General features: G+C 42.3%; 2 protein-coding genes across 5 annotated transcripts; one reads left to right on the top strand and one right to left on the bottom strand.

Annotated features, from left to right (window-relative positions):
- Positions 1-67: 67 nt before the first annotated feature.
- Positions 68-7,948, bottom strand: hnrnpm (heterogeneous nuclear ribonucleoprotein M). 3 transcript variants are annotated; one of them, XM_035646750.2, is made up of 16 exons: positions 7,212-7,947; positions 6,215-6,396; positions 4,523-4,575; positions 3,817-3,824; positions 3,543-3,636; positions 3,194-3,439; positions 2,809-2,962; positions 2,659-2,708; positions 2,517-2,574; positions 2,298-2,429; positions 2,163-2,210; positions 1,705-1,776; positions 1,505-1,603; positions 767-1,374; positions 622-673; positions 68-526 (listed from the first exon to the last, which is right to left on the bottom strand). In XM_035646750.2, exons 1-16 carry the CDS (start codon positions 7,328-7,330, stop codon positions 363-365), a joined length of 2,139 nt encoding a protein of 712 aa, XP_035502643.2. In that variant the 5' UTR covers positions 7,331-7,947; the 3' UTR covers positions 68-362. The 3 variants fall into 3 exon arrangements, with proteins under 3 accessions (XP_035502643.2, XP_035502644.2, XP_035502645.1); XM_035646751.2 differs by lacking the exon at positions 1,505-1,603 and having other exon boundaries at positions 7,212-7,948; XM_035646752.2 differs by lacking the exons at positions 4,523-4,575; positions 7,212-7,947 and having other exon boundaries at positions 6,215-6,348.
- Positions 7,949-8,324: 376 nt separating this feature from the next.
- Positions 8,325-14,069, top strand: dmap1 (DNA methyltransferase 1 associated protein 1). Of its 2 annotated transcripts, none has more exons than XM_035646757.2 (10): positions 8,325-9,228; positions 9,622-9,713; positions 9,964-10,159; positions 10,306-10,476; positions 10,595-10,762; positions 11,017-11,202; positions 11,542-11,613; positions 12,312-12,384; positions 12,591-12,940; positions 13,393-14,069. In XM_035646757.2, exons 1-10 carry the CDS (start codon positions 9,133-9,135, stop codon positions 13,450-13,452), a joined length of 1,464 nt encoding a protein of 487 aa, XP_035502650.1. In that variant the 5' UTR covers positions 8,325-9,132; the 3' UTR covers positions 13,453-14,069. The 2 variants fall into 2 exon arrangements, with proteins under 2 accessions (XP_035502650.1, XP_035502652.1); XM_035646759.2 differs by having other exon boundaries at positions 8,329-9,228; positions 10,306-10,464.
- The last annotated feature ends 3,030 nt before the right edge of the window (positions 14,070-17,099 follow it).

Genomic DNA, 17,099 nt, shown 5'->3' with positions numbered 1-17,099 from the left:
CTCAAAGTTGATCTCACAGGTCAGCCAACTGTACAGAAATGCAGTGGAATAACACACAAACAAAGGATTTCTATTATCAAGGTTTATTTATCAAAACACCTTATAGAACAAAGGCAATGACAGATGAAGCATGAGAAAAAATTAAAAGTTTGGTCTAATAAAAAACAAAAACAAAGTAAAATGTATGCAAGAACTAAAACAACACATTCACCGTTACAAATTACAAAACTAAAATAACATTTGTAGTTACATGTTTCTAAACAAACCAAGTGTATTTATGTAAGCTTAAGGGCGCTTCAGATGGTATTGAGCGTTTGGACATGAGACTAAAGGAAATGTCAGATGCAACACAGACAACCATCTTATGCATTCCTATCAATTCTGACATCAATCTCTCTTCCATTGAGCCGGTAGCCATTCATGGTCCGGCAGGCGCGCTCGGCAGTTTCAGGGTTGTCAAAGCGGACCACACCACAGCCCTTAGACTTGCCATTCTCCATCTTGATATCGGCATACAGGACCATGCCTGTAGAGGGAAGAATACTAGTGTTAGACTTCATCCTGATATGACATAGCAAACACTGATTGTTAATCTAATTTTTACAGTATGAAGACTCTTACCACATGTGTTGAAGGTATCTTTCAGCATCTTCCAGGTGAAGTCAAATGGCAGCTAAAACAAATGTATTAAAAATTGATTAAAATCATGTAAGAATATTCTGGTTGAACAAATTTAAGACCAACTGCACTGCATTTAAACACTTACATTTCTGACAAAGATTTGGCATCCCTTCCTGACATTGCCGCTGCCGCCGCCTCCTCCTCCCCCAGTTCCAGGGCCTCCAGCTCCAGCTCCTCCAAAGGTATTACCGCCAAAACCACGATCCAGGTCAGCAGAGCGATCAAACTGGGTACCAACAGCTCCAGATCCCATCCTGTCCATGCCAGAACTCATACGGTCGAGGCCACCAGTGGGGAAGCGGTCCAGTCCTCCAGCGGAGCCCATGCGGTCAAAGCTGCTTGCCATTCTGTCAAGGCCAGTGTTGGCCATGCGATCCATATTCATTTGAGAGCCAAAGTCCAGGCCAGTACCCATGCGATCCATACCAGACGGGCCTAAGCGATCAAACCCTGCAGGGCCGAGGCGGTCCATGCTGGAGCTTATACGGTCCAGGCCAGGTCCAAGCCTGTCCATACTGGGCCCCAGACGGTCCATCCCCGAGCCCATCCGGTCAAATCCAGAACCCAGCCTGTCCAGGTCCGACACGCGGTCCATCCTGTCCATGCCCATGCGGTCCATCCCTGCCATGCGGTCCATGCCGGTTCCCAGTCGGTCCATTCCGGAGCTCATGCGGTCCATACCCAGGGAGTTTCCTATAAGATTAAACAAAAAGAAAAATAATGGAAACATAATTTTTTTTCAATTGAAATGGACATAACGTCTAATGAAGCTCATTGGAGTACTTAACAGAGGAATTTCAAACAATATCCTGAAAATACGAACCCATTCCTCTTTCAAGGTCTCCAAAATTATTGCGAGACATTCCCATTTCATTTCGCCCAAACTCCCTGTCAAAAGCACCACCAATTCCACGGTCCATCTCTGACAATACAAGAGATGAAACCGTTAGAAGTGTCCAGCAAACGCGAAAGTCATCCACGCTTGCTTTGGAGTGCTTGGCACATCTCAAAATGTCTCCTTACCATTCATTCTGCCCATCCCTGAGGAGCCAAAACGATCCATGTTGTTCATTCCTCCTCCAAAGTTCTCCATTCCTAACCAAAATAGAAAAAGGTCTTAACACAAGAGGATAACCAGAAATGTATGGAAATAAATGTTTAAAATGGTGATCAATAAAGAAAAATATTTTAAAGATTTCTCACTGTTCCTGCAAATGTTCCACAATAAAAAAATTAGGGATTTGAATGTGATTATGATGATCATGATTTGCTGGAATTTATAGGGGGTTTTCACACCTAAAGTTCTGTTTACGCATGTCAAAATAATTTGAAAATGCATCACCAAAAGAGACCAGGCTGCAGGAGCCATTTAGCTGAAACTTTGGAACCTGAAGAGGTGGTAATATTGCTCCAAGAGTAAAACTGCCCATTGATATAAATACAGTGATGGAACAAGCCCTTCATGAGTTTCAGGTACGTACCTCCTCCCATACGTCCTCCCATGTTGCCAAAGCCCATTCCGTCCATTCCTAAAAGTTAGAGAAGTGATGATGAGCTACTGATGTCACTTGTATCTTCTACTGAAAGAGTTTAGCTCAAACACTGGATCAAGTTACCTCCAGGGCCAATGTTGCCCATTCCCCCTGCTCCTCCTCCTCCTCCACCATTACCACCACCTCTGTTGAGTTGAGTAGCATCAATGGGCTGGCCACCAGGCCCCAGGCCCAAACCAATTCCACTGAGACCACCTGAGAGAAATAAGGTACAATATTAAGATTTTGTCAGGGCAGAAATGTACTATAAATTGATCCAGAGAAAACAAAGTGTAATCTTACGAGGAAGAGCAGAAGATCTGTCGGGTGGTCCAAAATCTTTGGGCAGGGACTTCTCATCCTAAAAAATATATATATAAAAAATTGAGGCTATGCTTCAAGAAAATGATGCAATCCAATGAAGAGAATGGTTTAGGCAACATACCAGTTTGACGTGCATGACCCTGTTGAACAACAGCTGCCCATTGAACATAGCTGTGAAATCATTAAGGAAAGCATACCAGAGACACCTTGGAACAATGTAGTTGTGCTGAATTCATATTCTTTAGTTCAGTCTGCATTTTTCAAAGGATACAGACAGCCTGGACTGCTTCAATTGGCATTTCAAAAGTCACTGTGCCCATTCCTCTGCTTTTCCCATCCTTGTCCTCCAGAATGTCAGCCCTCATCACCATGCCAGCCATGTTGAACACCTCTTTCAGCTTCTTCCAGCCCACTTTGTAATCAAGCTATATACACAAGGAACAATTTGGAAACGGTTACTGGTTTTTAATCACAGGTAAAATCAGACTTAAGTTTGATTAAATCAAAACATGCTTGCTCTGATTGTTAGTCTGCATAATTAGTTACCTATAAGATAAATGATCAACGAATCATATTTGTTCCCTTTCGTTTTATATCACTTAATTCTATAAATCTATTTTTCAGATAAAACAATTACAAAAATGTGGAAGCCTCACATTTGCAACAAAGACAGTGCTGCCAATCCTGCCGGCCTGGAGACCATGGATGACCTCGTTGGGGATATTGGGGTTGTTCATCAGGCTGGGAGGAATGTTAACCATGGGGCCATTTGGTCCGGGGCCCATTCGATCCATGTTCATGCGGTCCATTCCACCCATTCCTCCCATCCCGCCATGGCCTCCTGGAGGGCCACCACCTTGAGTCTTGTTCATTTCTCTCTGAGCAATCACACCATCAGGGTCCTAACAACAAACATGGAAATATAAGTCATGCAAACCCACAACTTACACATTGGTCTAAAAGTTAATGTTCAAAAATTGATTAATTTTTTTTCCTGTGACCTACCTCCTTCACTTTCAGGGGCCGTCCGTTGAGGTTGTGTTTGTTAACCTTCTCCACTGCTTTCTTCATTAGCTCTTCAGTCCTAAACTCAACAACACTGACAAAACATATCAAATAAGAACAAGTCTTTCCTCATTATTGACTGTGCTCAACATTGACACTGGCACATGTATTTTCACATGAACAACTCTAAAAGGACTACAACAATTTTTCAATCTGAGAGGCAGTGACAACAAATTGTAATTGATAAAGAATAATTTATTGAATGATTACTTACGCACAACCCTTCGTTGATTGAAGAAATCAAAACAGGCCGCACCAAAAGATGTAAAGAACAAGTCAAATTAGTAAAAGCAATAGTTATAAAAGATACCAACTAAGAAAAAATTGAGTTTCATGCAAACAAATTCAACACCACACAAACTTACAGCTTTGGCCACAGCTCTGTGCTTCCAAATAAAATTACATTATCAGTCTTACAGTTCTTCCCCATTCACTTAACACAAACAGTCCAGTGAGGTAAACAGAGTATTTTTCCAACTTCCAAAGGGCAGAAAATCCACAGTGAACTAGGATTCCCAACTATTAAGATATTGGAGGTGTCTTTTCCAGTAGAACAGTTCTACAGAATGAGTTATATTTAACAACCATCTGACAGCCTTGTAACAACCTCTTGCAGAATGCATCCCTTTAGTTCAGAAGAAGCAAATCCAGCAACCAAATGGGACATTGTCAGCTACTGCAATCCAACAGGATTGGCTACGGAGAAAGCTGAAGACCTGTTATAATAGCATCAACCTCCGGATGGCCTCCAGACAGTGCCACTGACGACACCAAATAAAACATCCCTCCGAGATGTCACCATCTCACACACTCCACCAGGTTTCAGGACAAATCCCAACAATGAAAATAAAGAAACCAAAGCTGACAAACACGTTTGTCTTGCATTATTCATATTTTAATTTGTATGTATTTGCACTTACCCTCGATTTGCCTTCTGCGTCCATTAAGTGTTCCACGTACGTTACCTCACCCACTACAAATCAGATTCCAGAGACGACACACACCAAGGGGGAGAGAAGCCGAGAGAACAATGGGGGTTTAGAGCAGAAACACAAGTCGGGCGGCCGGTGACAGTGAGCTCGGACTGCACGTCCTTAGCATTCCCGCAGCACCGTAGCAGCAGCACAATATGGTACAGGTCTACAAAAAGTGAGCTTTGATCTTTTTAGAAAAAATAAAGACTTCTTAGCCTGTCCTTGTTGGAATTCTCCCGAAGCACCAGAAGCAATAGACAGAGGACAACAACTATTAAATGGCCATCGGCCTTCCCCTTTGAATATAATGCAGTACACACCACCTTCTATATGATAATAATTAACCAATGAATTTCAAGTCGTCCAAACCCATTCAATGCCTCGGCCCATGTCATTGCAAACCTGCGCTTTACTTTGTCAAATGTCGCCATTTTAAACCTCAGACTAATGCACCGATACATTTACCCATCAGCTGATCCTAAGAGGAAGCCTACAGCTAGAAAACTAACCATAATGTTAATGATGACAACCTCTTAGGGGACAGAAACTTACCGAACTACAAACATGTTTGTTAAGTGGACCTGTCAGGAAGGCACAATATCAAAATTTTGATTCAGCGTCGACCACAGGCACGCTTTTGTTTCAGATCTCGTTTCTGTTCAACGAATGGATCAGTGATCAAACCTCTAGAGACAAGGACAGTGCATAAGAAGTTGCTTCATTTTGTAGACCTGTACCCCAAAGAAATCCCCAACGCATAGCTGCATCTGGCACAACATGGAGATCTGCTGAGAAAACATTTGCTTGTCAAGGTCACACCTAAAAAAGAAAATGCAATTTAACTCCAGTCAGTTGTCATAAAATAAACACCAGGTACTCCTTCTGAAAGAGGATTGTGCCCATCTTGACACATGCTTAACCTTTAAGTAAATGCCAATTTAGTGCATTACTTATGATTCGTCTTTCCAATACCCATGACAAAACAACTACTTTCACATGAGTAACAGCACATTAGAATCCATATTTTACCTTTAAGAGAAAGCTCTAAGGTAATACCTTCTGAAAATCAAAGTCGCTGCATTACAAATGATTTTGTTTGACTTGTGTCCAAAATGCTGAACAATTTAATAATCATGAGCCCAGGTTTTACTGTTCGTTACATTACCAAGAGCAACTTGTTCCTCATTCCTGGGGGAAATCGTTAGGCAACAGCAAAATACTGCATATTTTTTCGTGCATTTCTTGGAGGGAAAAGCTTCTCATTATGCCCCTTGTGATTCCAAGCCACTGTAGTTTCCCATTAGTGCACCAGCTTTACACTTGTACGGCCTTCGCTTCCCAAAAACCACAAAAGGTTGTAGTAGTCTCAAGGGAGGATAAATGTCCAGGTTCAAAGCACTTGTGCAAGTGTGCAGCAACTCCTTGGTTGACGAACAAATAAGAGGGACCTCATTCAAACCCTTTTTTTTTTTCGAAAAAGAAAAAAACTCCCATGAACCATCAACATTGTGCAACTTAAGAGTTCCTGCACAAACTCCCAAAAGCTCTTTAAATCTGCAGGGGTCAAACAAAAATGACCCGGGTTCTTTTTGTCATGTCTAAAGCTGACTTAGTCGATCCATTCTCCAGACACCTTACCTTTCTCTTTCATCAGGTCTTTGAGGGCTTGCCACTTCACATCGTACGGGATGTTGCTGACAAAAACCCGGTATCTCTTGTTCACATTGCCATAGGGTTCAAAGCGGCCGCCTCCACCTCTCTTCTGGGGCCTCTCCTTCCTGCTCGGATTGGAATCATGCTTGGCCTTCCCATTCACTTCTCTGCATGAAGAGATCAATTAATACAGTAAATGCATAAGAGCGTTGTCAGTTTCCTTTTATTACCAATGGTTGATTGTGAGAGGGGGCCAAATATGTAAAAAATAAAATAAAAAAAATAATAAATTGTTTTTAAAAAGCCAGCAACGTGGAATCCATTTAATGGTACATGATTTAACCCGGGAAATCAGACTTCGCATCCCTCACAGACAAACATTAGATCACTGCTGTAGCGGAATCCAACCGATGATTCCTTTGTTCAGTAAATGTCAGGCAATCTCTTCAACTAGAGTGATTTATTTATAAAGCTAAGAACGGGCACACTTGCCTTTACCAGGGACCAGTGCACGCGTCTGAACCGTAACGATAGTTAGCAATGCACCTTTGGATTCCGGTTGCGTTCCGCACGATAGCGGCTAAGTCGCGTGGCAAGGCCGCGCTTTAAGCGCAGTGGGCCTGTGCTCCATTTTGATCCATGCTTCCATTACAACCCAGTTATCAGATGAATCGAACAAAGACGGAAAGGGGGGAACTTCCACGGTTGAATACGCGACCAGCTCACGTTTAGTCACTTTTGGCTACATCACGTAAAGGACGGACCGGTGCTCGTTGCACAAGCGCAGGCCTCAACCACTCGCCCGCTAAACGCATATAACCACCAAAATTTCAACACTCCAGTGTATTATACCTTCACGCGGTTCGTCTATTCGAACACTTTTAAATACATAGTGGTAAAGGTACGACGGCCCCCTCGCGTGAATCAGAATCGCCAACGTGCTAGTAAGAGCCAACAAAGGAGCCGTGATGGATGGACTCACCCCTGCTGCTGCTGCTGCTGCGGCGGCGGCGGCGGCGACTGCATCTGCGGCGGCGGCTGCTGCTGCTGCTGCTGCTGGCCCGCTTTCTCCACCGCGATTTCGGCCTGCTCGTTGGACATCTTCTCACGCCGTTTGGTGACTCGCAAGGATTAAAATTCAAAAAAAAACAACGAAGACGTTCTTCGTCGATGGGGAAAGTCTAAGCGTTTTCACAACTGCTCTGGGTGACCGAGGTAACAGTCCTGCGACACTGGCTAATGAAAATGGCGCTGAGAGCGGTTCATCATCCAGCCCCAGTGGATAATGGGAAATTTAAAAGCAGCGACGAAATTCTTCTTCTTCCGCTTTAATGGCCGAACGACACGACAGCGCCACCTACTGTAGAGTTCCAGGGATCTCAGTTTTGTTTTGTTCTGTGCTCTCTACATTCCCACTCTTCTCTTCTCACTGTATCTGTTACAGATGTCTCTCTATTCAGATTTTCATCCTACACCTTCTGCCACTGATTTTATGCCAATAATAATAATTTAAAGACCTTGGTAGCTTTACTTTTCACTATTACTTAATTTGACTAATTGTTTCACTGTTTCATTTCTACACGAGTTAATATATATGAAAACTTTATAAATATAAAATTGATTAATTACAGATAATTTAAACTCCAGACGCCAGAGGCCTGAACTACAAAGCAGGATTTACAGTTATCGGGGTTACTTCAGGTTTATCTCTGCCTTTTCCGTCCTACGAAGCTGGTTCTCCTCTTACCGGGGTGAATCACCATGGTAACTTGTGCTGAACGGTTAACCTGCCCTATTTTCGAGATAAGAGATCAAAGCTAGTCACCAGTCCAATTACTGACCAATCAGATCACTGGAAAACCAGTATCATCATTCTACAGGATCCTGACTGTGACAAAGAGTTTAGAGTAACGTGTCAAATAATTTAATATAATAAAGGATAGCAGTGAAATTAAGGGATTTCAATGAAATCCCAACATTACCCAAATTGAGATTCTCAGGCATCAAGGTCATAGTTATCCACGAGGGTGTTGAATCAGGAGCAACTGGACTTTTTACAACCTACTCCGGTTGCTCCTGATTCAATACCCTAGTCGATGACCCAAATTGCACGACTTAATCTATCATAATCCAATTTAATATTCATCTATAACATCCACATTATGCCATTTTTATTAAAAGCTTTAGGCAAATGGTGGGATTGTTGGAAGGCCATCTCATTGACTTTCCTCCTACTATGTTGAATACTGATTCATAAACTGTCCATTTCTCATAGAGTTGGATGCTCAAAATCAATAGGCCAAGTAAATTGTCATGGTGTTGAATCTCATGAATCAGCTGAATTGATGGATACACTTAACACCACACTGTGTTTTCTGAATATTTAACTATGGCAGAAATATTAATGGCGGGTTAGAAATGATTCTCCTCAAAGACTATAATATTGCTATACAATTATAATTGCCTCAGTGCTAGTGGTTTCAATGTCGTGTTCATTTATTTATTGGAAATTAAAAGAAAAAAATTCTGCAGATCACCGCCTGACCTCACGGGGGCGATAGTCAATACTTGAGTGGATCAGTAGACTCACAAAGGCGACAGTGGTGCCGGAAGTTGTGTTGGTTGAAGTGGTTAGCTACTAGCCTAGCTCTAACAATAGCTTGTGTATATTCTTTATTAGTTATCTCTTTGGCTTTTATACATAGTAGAAACTGTCTCAGTGAGCTTACAAAACAAATCTCACAAAGTCGCTCCTTGTCTGTTTGCGGCTCTATGCCAAGTGAGAGTATTTTATAAACGACCATGTTAGCGTTAGCCTCTAGCTAGTAGCGTAGTCGTGAACGAATGAACAGTATTTACTCCTGACGGGCTGCGAGAAGCGTTAACTGACAACAGATTGAGCCATGGGTACCGGTGCTGATGTGAGGGATATTTTGGAGTTGACCGGAGGTGATAATGACGGTCCCATCAGCAAGAAAGACCTCATCAACTCAGACAAGGTGAGGAATAATTAGAAAATACTCTGAATGATGCCTGGCCCAGTATCCAAACGTTCCCCTGTTGGTCTTATGCTGAAATTGTGATTAACTGTTGGGTTCAAAACTTACAGTTTATCAAAGTTATTCTAGGACGCAGCCTTAAAGGGACTCGACTGTTGACGTCCCTGAACAACTACTAACCCCAAACTCCAGCTTGCAGCTAAAATATTTGTCACACCTTATAGTCTGTCTTTTTCTGAAACTTTTCTGTAACAAAGAGTTACACATCTTATGAGAGATGACCACTAAATGATGCCGATCCCACGGAAATAGGAAATAATATGTGGGTGTTTTGTGGTTGAGCATATTACCAAACCAATGTAACGTAATCAATTCCTCCGTCATGTGTTTCAGAAAAAATCCAAGAAGGCGGCAGAAACACTGACCTTCAAGAGGCCAGAGGGAATGCACAGAGAGGTCTATGCTCTGCTCTATTCAGATAAGAAGTATGGGCTCCTCTTTGTTGTTGAGTATTTCTTGAATTGATGCACTGAGTTACCCCCCTAAGGACTTCACCAGAGTGAGAACCATCGATCTTGCACCCTGCAAATGTGCTTGCCTTTTTATGTTCTTTGTGTGTGCTTAATATCCCAATTCTTCCAGGTGTTTTAGAAACAGATGAGGGGGGAAAAGATAATAATAATAAGTAGTACCCTTACTTTATCAAATACTTGTCTTTCCTCTATTATTTCACAGAGATGCACCCCCTCTGTTGCCTAGTGATACTACCCAGGGCTACAGGACAGTCAAAGCCAAGCTAGGTTGTAAAAAGGTGCGTCCCTGGAAGTGGATGCCCTTCACTAATCCTGCTCGCAGGGATGGGGCCATCTTCCACCACTGGAGACGTGTAGCAGAGGAGGGCAAGGACTACCCTTTTGCCCGTTTCAACAAGGTAGGGAGGATGCCTCATTTTAACATCGGATGGAATTTAACAGCTACCCACCTTCTCTCGTATCCTCTTTTTCAGGCAGTCTCACTTATTTACTATTTTCAGTGACCTACCTGAATCATTGTATTTTCTTCTGCCTTCTTTCACAGACGGTGCAGATACCAGTGTACTCAGAGCAGGAGTATCAGATGCATCTCCACGATGATGGCTGGACCAAAGCAGAGACAGACCATCTGTTTGACCTGTGCAAGCGCTTTGACCTGCGCTTTGTAGTTGTTCATGATCGTTACGACCACCAGCAATACAGAGTAATCACATACGTACTAGCCTGCAGTACTCTCATACGCCTTCATTGAGGATATATTGTTAAAATCATAGCATAGTCCTGTAAGTAAAAGTTTATATTAGTTGTAACGTTCTTACATGTATGCTTTTCAGAAACGGTCTGTGGAGGACCTGAAAGAACGGTATTACAGTATTTGTGGTAAGCTGACAAAGGTCCGTGCAGCATCAGGGACAGAGCCCAAAATATACATCTTTGATGCTGGCCATGAAAGACGTCGCAAGGAGCAACTGGAGAAGCTCTTCAATCGCACACCTGAACAAGTTAGTAACTTTGTCATTGGATTTGGATTTGAATTTGTATGCAGTTGTTATGCTTGCATAACATTAATATTGCCCAGCCACGATGAGAAACAACATGACAAGTACAAGGCAATTAAAACTCCTATGACTAATGCAGTTATGCTTTTTTTTTTAATAAATCAAAGTATCATAAATGAACGTTATATTATAAATATTTCCCCATGTATCCCAGCCTTTTAAATATTAACATCGCACTTCTATTGTTTTTCCTGCAGGTGGCAGAAGAGGAATATCTTATTCAGGAGCTGAGGAAGATTGAGACCAGGAAGAAGGAGCGAGAGAAGAAGGCCCAGGATCTGCAGAAACTCATCAAAGCAGCTGACACAACAACAGAGTTGAGGCGAGCCGAAAAGAGGGTTTCCAAGAAGAAGCTCCCACAAAAAAGAGAAACAGAAAAACCGGTATGAAAAGCATTGACACAAAATGAGTGAAGTAAAGCCAACCATTTGTACCTGAGATATGTTTAGCAACGAATCAAAGCACTCCTAAAGGGAAAAAAAGTATAGAAAATATTTATGATAATTGAGATGTAAATCAGCTGTAAAACCAAATGATAGTGCTTATTTAATATAGTGGTACATTGTAATAATTAAGATTGAGCTCAGTCTCAGTAGACTAAAGGAGCTCTTTAGGCTCAATTTATTCCATAATGATTTTGTTAATTAACTCAAAATTCAGAAATTTATCAGTTTATCGGCTCCTTATTGTTTGTTTTATTTGTGTGTTTTTCCCCCCATCAGGCTGTTCCCGAGACAGCGGGCATCAAGTTCCCTGACTTCAAATCAGCTGGAGTGACACTGCGCAGTCAGAGGGTGAGTCTATCTAGATCCTACTGAGGTATTAAGACTAGAACTAAACATCTTCAACTTAAAACTTCATTATGGTTCTTGTTATGTGGTTATGGTATAACAGTGAGGAACCAAAAAAATCCAACCTGAAACTACAGTCGTCAAGATAATCCCATTGCTCTCTATTAAGAAATTGAATTTGTCTGCACTGTGTGCTGTGAAATGGATGTAAAAACTTTTATTTTTTTTACTTGAAGTTTTTAATTTTTTTTTTTAGAAGGTCAGCTAAGTTTTGTGTGAGCCACCATAAATATGAGAAGAATTTTGAACCTGTCGTTGATGTATGTGAGAAACCAGAGTGTCTGACTTCTGCTGGCTATCTCTCATTAGCACTGTGATGATTAATTCTGTTAGTGATGACCTAATATCTGTAAGATCTAGCCAGGGAACTCTTATTCATCTTCAAGACTGATGAGGAGCTGCCGCTCTCTATGGAAAATACATTAGCATGGCTAAAGAAGTGGAGTGCCCCTCAAGCTAATCAGTCAGACAGAGCTCAGTGGATAAAGACATTTTGATCTGCCTCGCTGAAGTGCATTTCATAGGAATTAAAAGCCCCGAGGTGGAGCTGTTTATCCTAATGTCCCCAGCACCTTAAATCACACCCGAGGGTGTGTTAGTGTGTGAGTGTCTCACTGTGTGTCCCACTGTGTGCGATTCAGATGAAACTGCCAAGCTCGGTTGGCCAGAAGAAGATCAAGGCCATTGAGCAGATACTTGTCGAGCAAGGAGTGGGTGAGTGTGAATAAACATTGGCAATTGCATAACATTTTAAAGTTTTACATTTTGAAGTTGTCAGTAATCTGATGACAAAGAGGTGTTTTTAAGATATGGCTTCTCGTGTATATACCATAACAGGGATACTGCCCACATCTGCTGGGATAAACTGACAAGCAGGGCTTTTGATCATCTTTACCTTTTTTGTGTGTCCGTTGATTCAGATCTTAACCCCATGCCCACAGAAGAAATTGTACAGATGTTCAACGAGCTGCGCAGCGACCTGGTGCTGCTGTATGAGTTGAAGCAGGCCCACAGCAATTGTGAATATGAACAACAGATGCTGCGTCACCGCTATGAGGCTCTACTGAAGACTGGCAGTGGAGGTGGGTGTGGAACCATGGGGGCAGGACTAGTCGCCATGCCCCTGGGTGGGGAACTCAATGCCACCAACAGCACTGCAGCATCCACCCCAGGAGTTGAAGTTCCGTCCTGGCCCAGTGTGGACGACATCAAGGTGGAAGCAAAGGAGCAGATCATCGATGTTGTTGGAGCACCACTCACCCCAAACTCGGTAAGTCTGCTCAGCTAAGATCCAAATTTTTACAAACATCTTCCTGGTGATTAATCTTTAATCAATTTAATTTTATGACACATGCATTTCACAGTTAATGTGGGTTTAAAACTGTTTCATAATAATAATGATACAGAAGTCTTGACATTACTTTACAGGGGACCATCTGATCTTGAAATTCAATCTGAAAATTCCATTGTAACTAGGGAAATTATGCTACTTACATACAGCAACACAGAGGCTATACTACTAAAGTATAACCTACACATACTGTCGGTTTATGATGCCACATTGGATCTTTGCTAGTAAATGGTTTTATGCAGCGTTTTGACAGTATCATTGTAACTACTGAAGGAGATAAACATTTTAGAGGTTGATCATTTTAACCATTTTTTAAGGAGGAAGTTACTGCTGCACTACACACTCATGTGATTTTGTGCTCCACATTATAGCGCAAACGGAGAGAATCGGCATCCAGCTCGTCTTCAGTGAAAAAGGTGAAGAAGCCTTGATGACGACGAGAGCGACAGCTGACGCACCGTGGGGTCACTCTGGTCACAGTGGAAATGCAGATGTTTCATGGCTGACCAAAGACATAAAAACACCACTGACTACACACACACACACACACACACACACACCCACACACACAACTTTTCACCTTCTAACCAGACCCTTCCCCATTGGGCTTTCCCAGCATCTTTGCGACAAAGGCAACAACTGAGTGACATTTCATTCCATTACGGCTCGTCTCCCTGCCTCCACTATTGCTCGGCTTTAGATGAGGCAAGATCAACTGTAAATTGCCAGGCTGAGCTAATCGGGACATGGGGAAGAAGGAGGGAGTGACTTGGTAATTGAAAGGTTGGAATGAAAGAAGAGACTGTGAGTGGGAGGACCTCCAACCGCAATGCTCATTTGACCCATCGGATTTTTTTTTGTAATAGTGTTTACTGGAAATGTGTTTTTGTTGTAGCCTGTAGTACCGACTCCCTCTCTCGACCTACGAAAGACATCTGCTGCCTGTGTTTTATGTTGGGACTCGTGAGGCTTATTTGTGTTGTTTGTCCTCAGGTGACCTTGGAAGATGCTTTTGTCAATGATTCAATAAATCTCATTGTGTATTTTCCTTGCAGTGTTTCATGCATGTTTATGCCACAGTGATCACTTTTGCGTTACAAGCTCTTTCAACTCGGAGGTAATTAGTTTTGAATATACATTTACTGAGGAAATTGTAGGATCATGACATTCTTACCTTACCTGTCATTTAAGATAAGTGACAACTAATGACTTCATTAATATGATGATTAAGCAGTGATCCTTCTCTGGTTGGTACAGCCAGTGAAACTTCATTAGGTCCCCTTCCCATGATATTGCCTAATTGCTTGTCAATTATGTAGTTAGGCTACTTAGACATTAATTTCTATGCAAATTTTGAATATGCTTGCCCAAAAGAGGGGGGCATTGTGATCTGGACATAATGTGTGTATTTATTTGTCTGTATAGATGTACACTTTCCAAAAATCAATAGATTTCAGGTTCTACAATCTGCTGTGGTATGACCTTTGTTGGAACTTGTTATGCTTTGTATACTGTGCATCCTGAAAGTAATCAGCAGACCCCTTCAGTTTTTTTTACATTTTGAAGAAAAACAATCCCCTCATCAATCTGCACTCAATACACAATAAGAACAGAATTTTAGTCATTTTTGGAAGGAAAAAACAGGAAAACATCAACTCAGAAGTATTCAGACCCTTTTGCTGTCGCAAAAAATGAAGTTCATCTGTGGTAAATTTCGTTGCCTGGACATGATATGGAAACATATTGCCAAACTGTGGAGATGAGGATAGGCAAGACTTCACCAAACTGTCTTATCTTTATCTACCGGTAAGTCTTGATCCTCTCCAACTGCACAAAGTTCCTTTCTTAACTGTCATGGATTAAAACACGACAATAGCCACAGAGAGCTGCATCTCCACAATCAAAACATCTCCATTATCAGCTCTAATTAGCACCACTGAGGTTGGGAGTCAACTCGTCCGCCCACTATAGGCTGTTTGATGGAGAGAGAGAGAGAGAGTGAGAGAAGGCAAGTAAACATGGGTAAAATGGATTCTCTGTGTCTATATTTCATGTTGAAAATTGGCTCATAAATCCAGTGGTTTGATCTATGGAAGCCGTCGTTGCTTGAAAAAACCTCCGTAAATGTGTAATTTCTCCCTTGACAGAACACAGCCGAAAGGCTATCTTTCTTTTGCTTCATCCTCCTCCCCTCTCTCTCTCCCCTTTCCCTCTGTCTCTCATTCTCGCTCCCTCTCCACCAGCCTGGAGTTGGATTAATGCTCGGCTCTCTTACCCTCTCTCCTCTCATGCTCCTCTGATATCTTCTTTTCATCACTGCTCGTCCATTTATCAAAACTGGGGGTTCTCTCTCTTTCTCTCTCGCTCTCAATATCTAAGCTGCAGTCTCAAGTTATATGGCAGGTATCTTGTAAGATAGGCTTCAAGAAGGTGGAGGTTATTAATAAATAGTAGTCTAAATTGAAAATAGGTTGGCAGGGATGCATCAGCAGCCAAGTGTGAATGATAAAGACCCCCCCGGCATCCACCATCTAGGTCCATCTGCCATGGGCTCCATCCGGGCTTCAGTGTACGTTCTGCAACACTGATGTGAAAAGCATGAAGCAGAACAGCACAGCGGAGTGTCTTATAATGTGGTTGTGATGGCATTGAGATGAGATCTCTTTATCAAGGCCAGGCTCAGGCTTTAATCACAGCCTAAGAGGTGCATTGGCTGTTTATCATAATTGAACTGTATCCAGGCTAATCGCTGGCATACGTCACTGTCGAGCGGGTCGCTCGGCCGCACCGGGCAGGCGAAGCCGGTGTTGGTGATTGAACACACAGTTAAGAGAAGAGATGTGTACTGAGGGACATAAGGCAGGGAGAGGCAGGTAATAGCAGATGTGATAGAAGCCTCTTCAAATACATCACACCTTGAGGTAATCTCTGATGTGACAATGATTAGATTGTCGACGCCTCCTTTTTGTGGCACAGTGCTTTATGCCCATCATGTCACATACAATCACTGATTACTACAAGGGGAAGAGGGAGGGACGGTGCAATAGCAGTGCCAAGACAGGGTTTGGATAATTTCCTCTGCCGGGCTCGGGATTGAGTGCTTTCTATATGGACCATAACAAATGTCCAAGGCAGAGATTCACCTCCGTGCCCCTCTCTCATCTCCATGTCTCACTTTGACTTTCACCTCCTCCAGTATTTAGGTCACCTTGAGGGAGAAAACTTTTAATCATTGCTCCACATCAAATTCATCCGTTCCCTCTGGGACGCTGGGCTGCAACAAAGAGGAGGGGGGGTCAGAAAACCGAAGGTTGGAAAAATCACAAATGCCCACAGGGCTGGACAGTGGAAGTCATTTCCACTGGATTTTTTTGGCTGGTGGGGGAAGGCCTGCTACAACACAAACCCAATCACTGGTGCTAAGCAGTGCTTACAGCTAGGCATTAACCCCACTGTCCACTCTGCACATTAAAGCCCCAGGGAGGAAGAGGGGAGTGGAGTGGAGTAGAGCAGAGAGTGGGACTAAATGTAGACTTCCTATTCCCCAGGACTGTTCTGCTCTCAGGAACATCTCTGGTCAGGTGTTGCAGTCTTTCAAGGTGTCCTACCTTGAAGGGAGGGAACAAGTCTGGTAATGATGGAATAGAAAAAGTCATTTTAGGAGTAGAACTCCCCTTGTATAGTCGTATATATACTGAGTGTACCATAGATTACAAAACAGGTGCTTTCAGGTGTATGTTTTGATCCTATTTTTCCATTTAATATATTATGATATAGGGGATATTGTAGCAAACTAAAATTACATGTATTTAAAGACATTGTTAAAATATCTCTCTAGCCATGGAGGAGGTATGGCTCTATGTCAGTAGGGTGGTCCAACACTCATTGGAAAAAAAACCTCAAGTGAAAGCACAGAAAGACGTCGTGGTGAGGCAACAGACAAATATGTTTTAATGTTGATATTACAATTGTACAGTATACATCACATGAATGCATGTCCTGAGTGTGTATGAGTTTACTGAACTCAATCTCCAATCTTCATTTTGGACTTTTCATATCTTCTTGGTCCGTCGTGGTG

Source organism: Scophthalmus maximus, chromosome 13 (genome assembly GCF_022379125.1).
Source record: "Scophthalmus maximus strain ysfricsl-2021 chromosome 13, ASM2237912v1, whole genome shotgun sequence".
Classification (NCBI taxonomy): Eukaryota; Metazoa; Chordata; class Actinopteri; order Pleuronectiformes; family Scophthalmidae; genus Scophthalmus; species Scophthalmus maximus.
Note: the sequence above shows the minus strand (reverse complement) of the source record. Positions and strands in the feature narration are given on the sequence as shown.

What these genes read in the sequence shown, in the direction of transcription:
- hnrnpm (XM_035646750.2), bottom strand. Translation starts at nt 7,330, where the DNA reads ATGTCCAACGAGCAGGCCGAAATCGCGGTGGAGAAAGCGGGCCAGCAG. An exon ending in GGCCCCTGAAAGTGAAGGAG is followed by an intron (nt 3,440 to 3,542) that starts GTAGGTCACAGG and finishes GTTTGTTGTTAG; the next exon opens with GACCCTGATGGTGTGATTGC. An exon ending in GGGCAACATTGGCCCTGGAG is followed by an intron (nt 2,211 to 2,297) that starts GTAACTTGATCC and finishes TCTAACTTTTAG; the next exon opens with GAATGGACGGAATGGGCTTT.
- dmap1 (XM_035646757.2), top strand. Translation starts at nt 9,133, where the DNA reads ATGGGTACCGGTGCTGATGTGAGGGATATTTTGGAGTTGACCGGAGGT. An exon ending in TCAATCGCACACCTGAACAA is followed by an intron (nt 10,763 to 11,016) that starts GTTAGTAACTTT and finishes TTTTTCCTGCAG; the next exon opens with GTGGCAGAAGAGGAATATCT. An exon ending in TGACACTGCGCAGTCAGAGG is followed by an intron (nt 11,614 to 12,311) that starts GTGAGTCTATCT and finishes TGTGCGATTCAG; the next exon opens with ATGAAACTGCCAAGCTCGGT.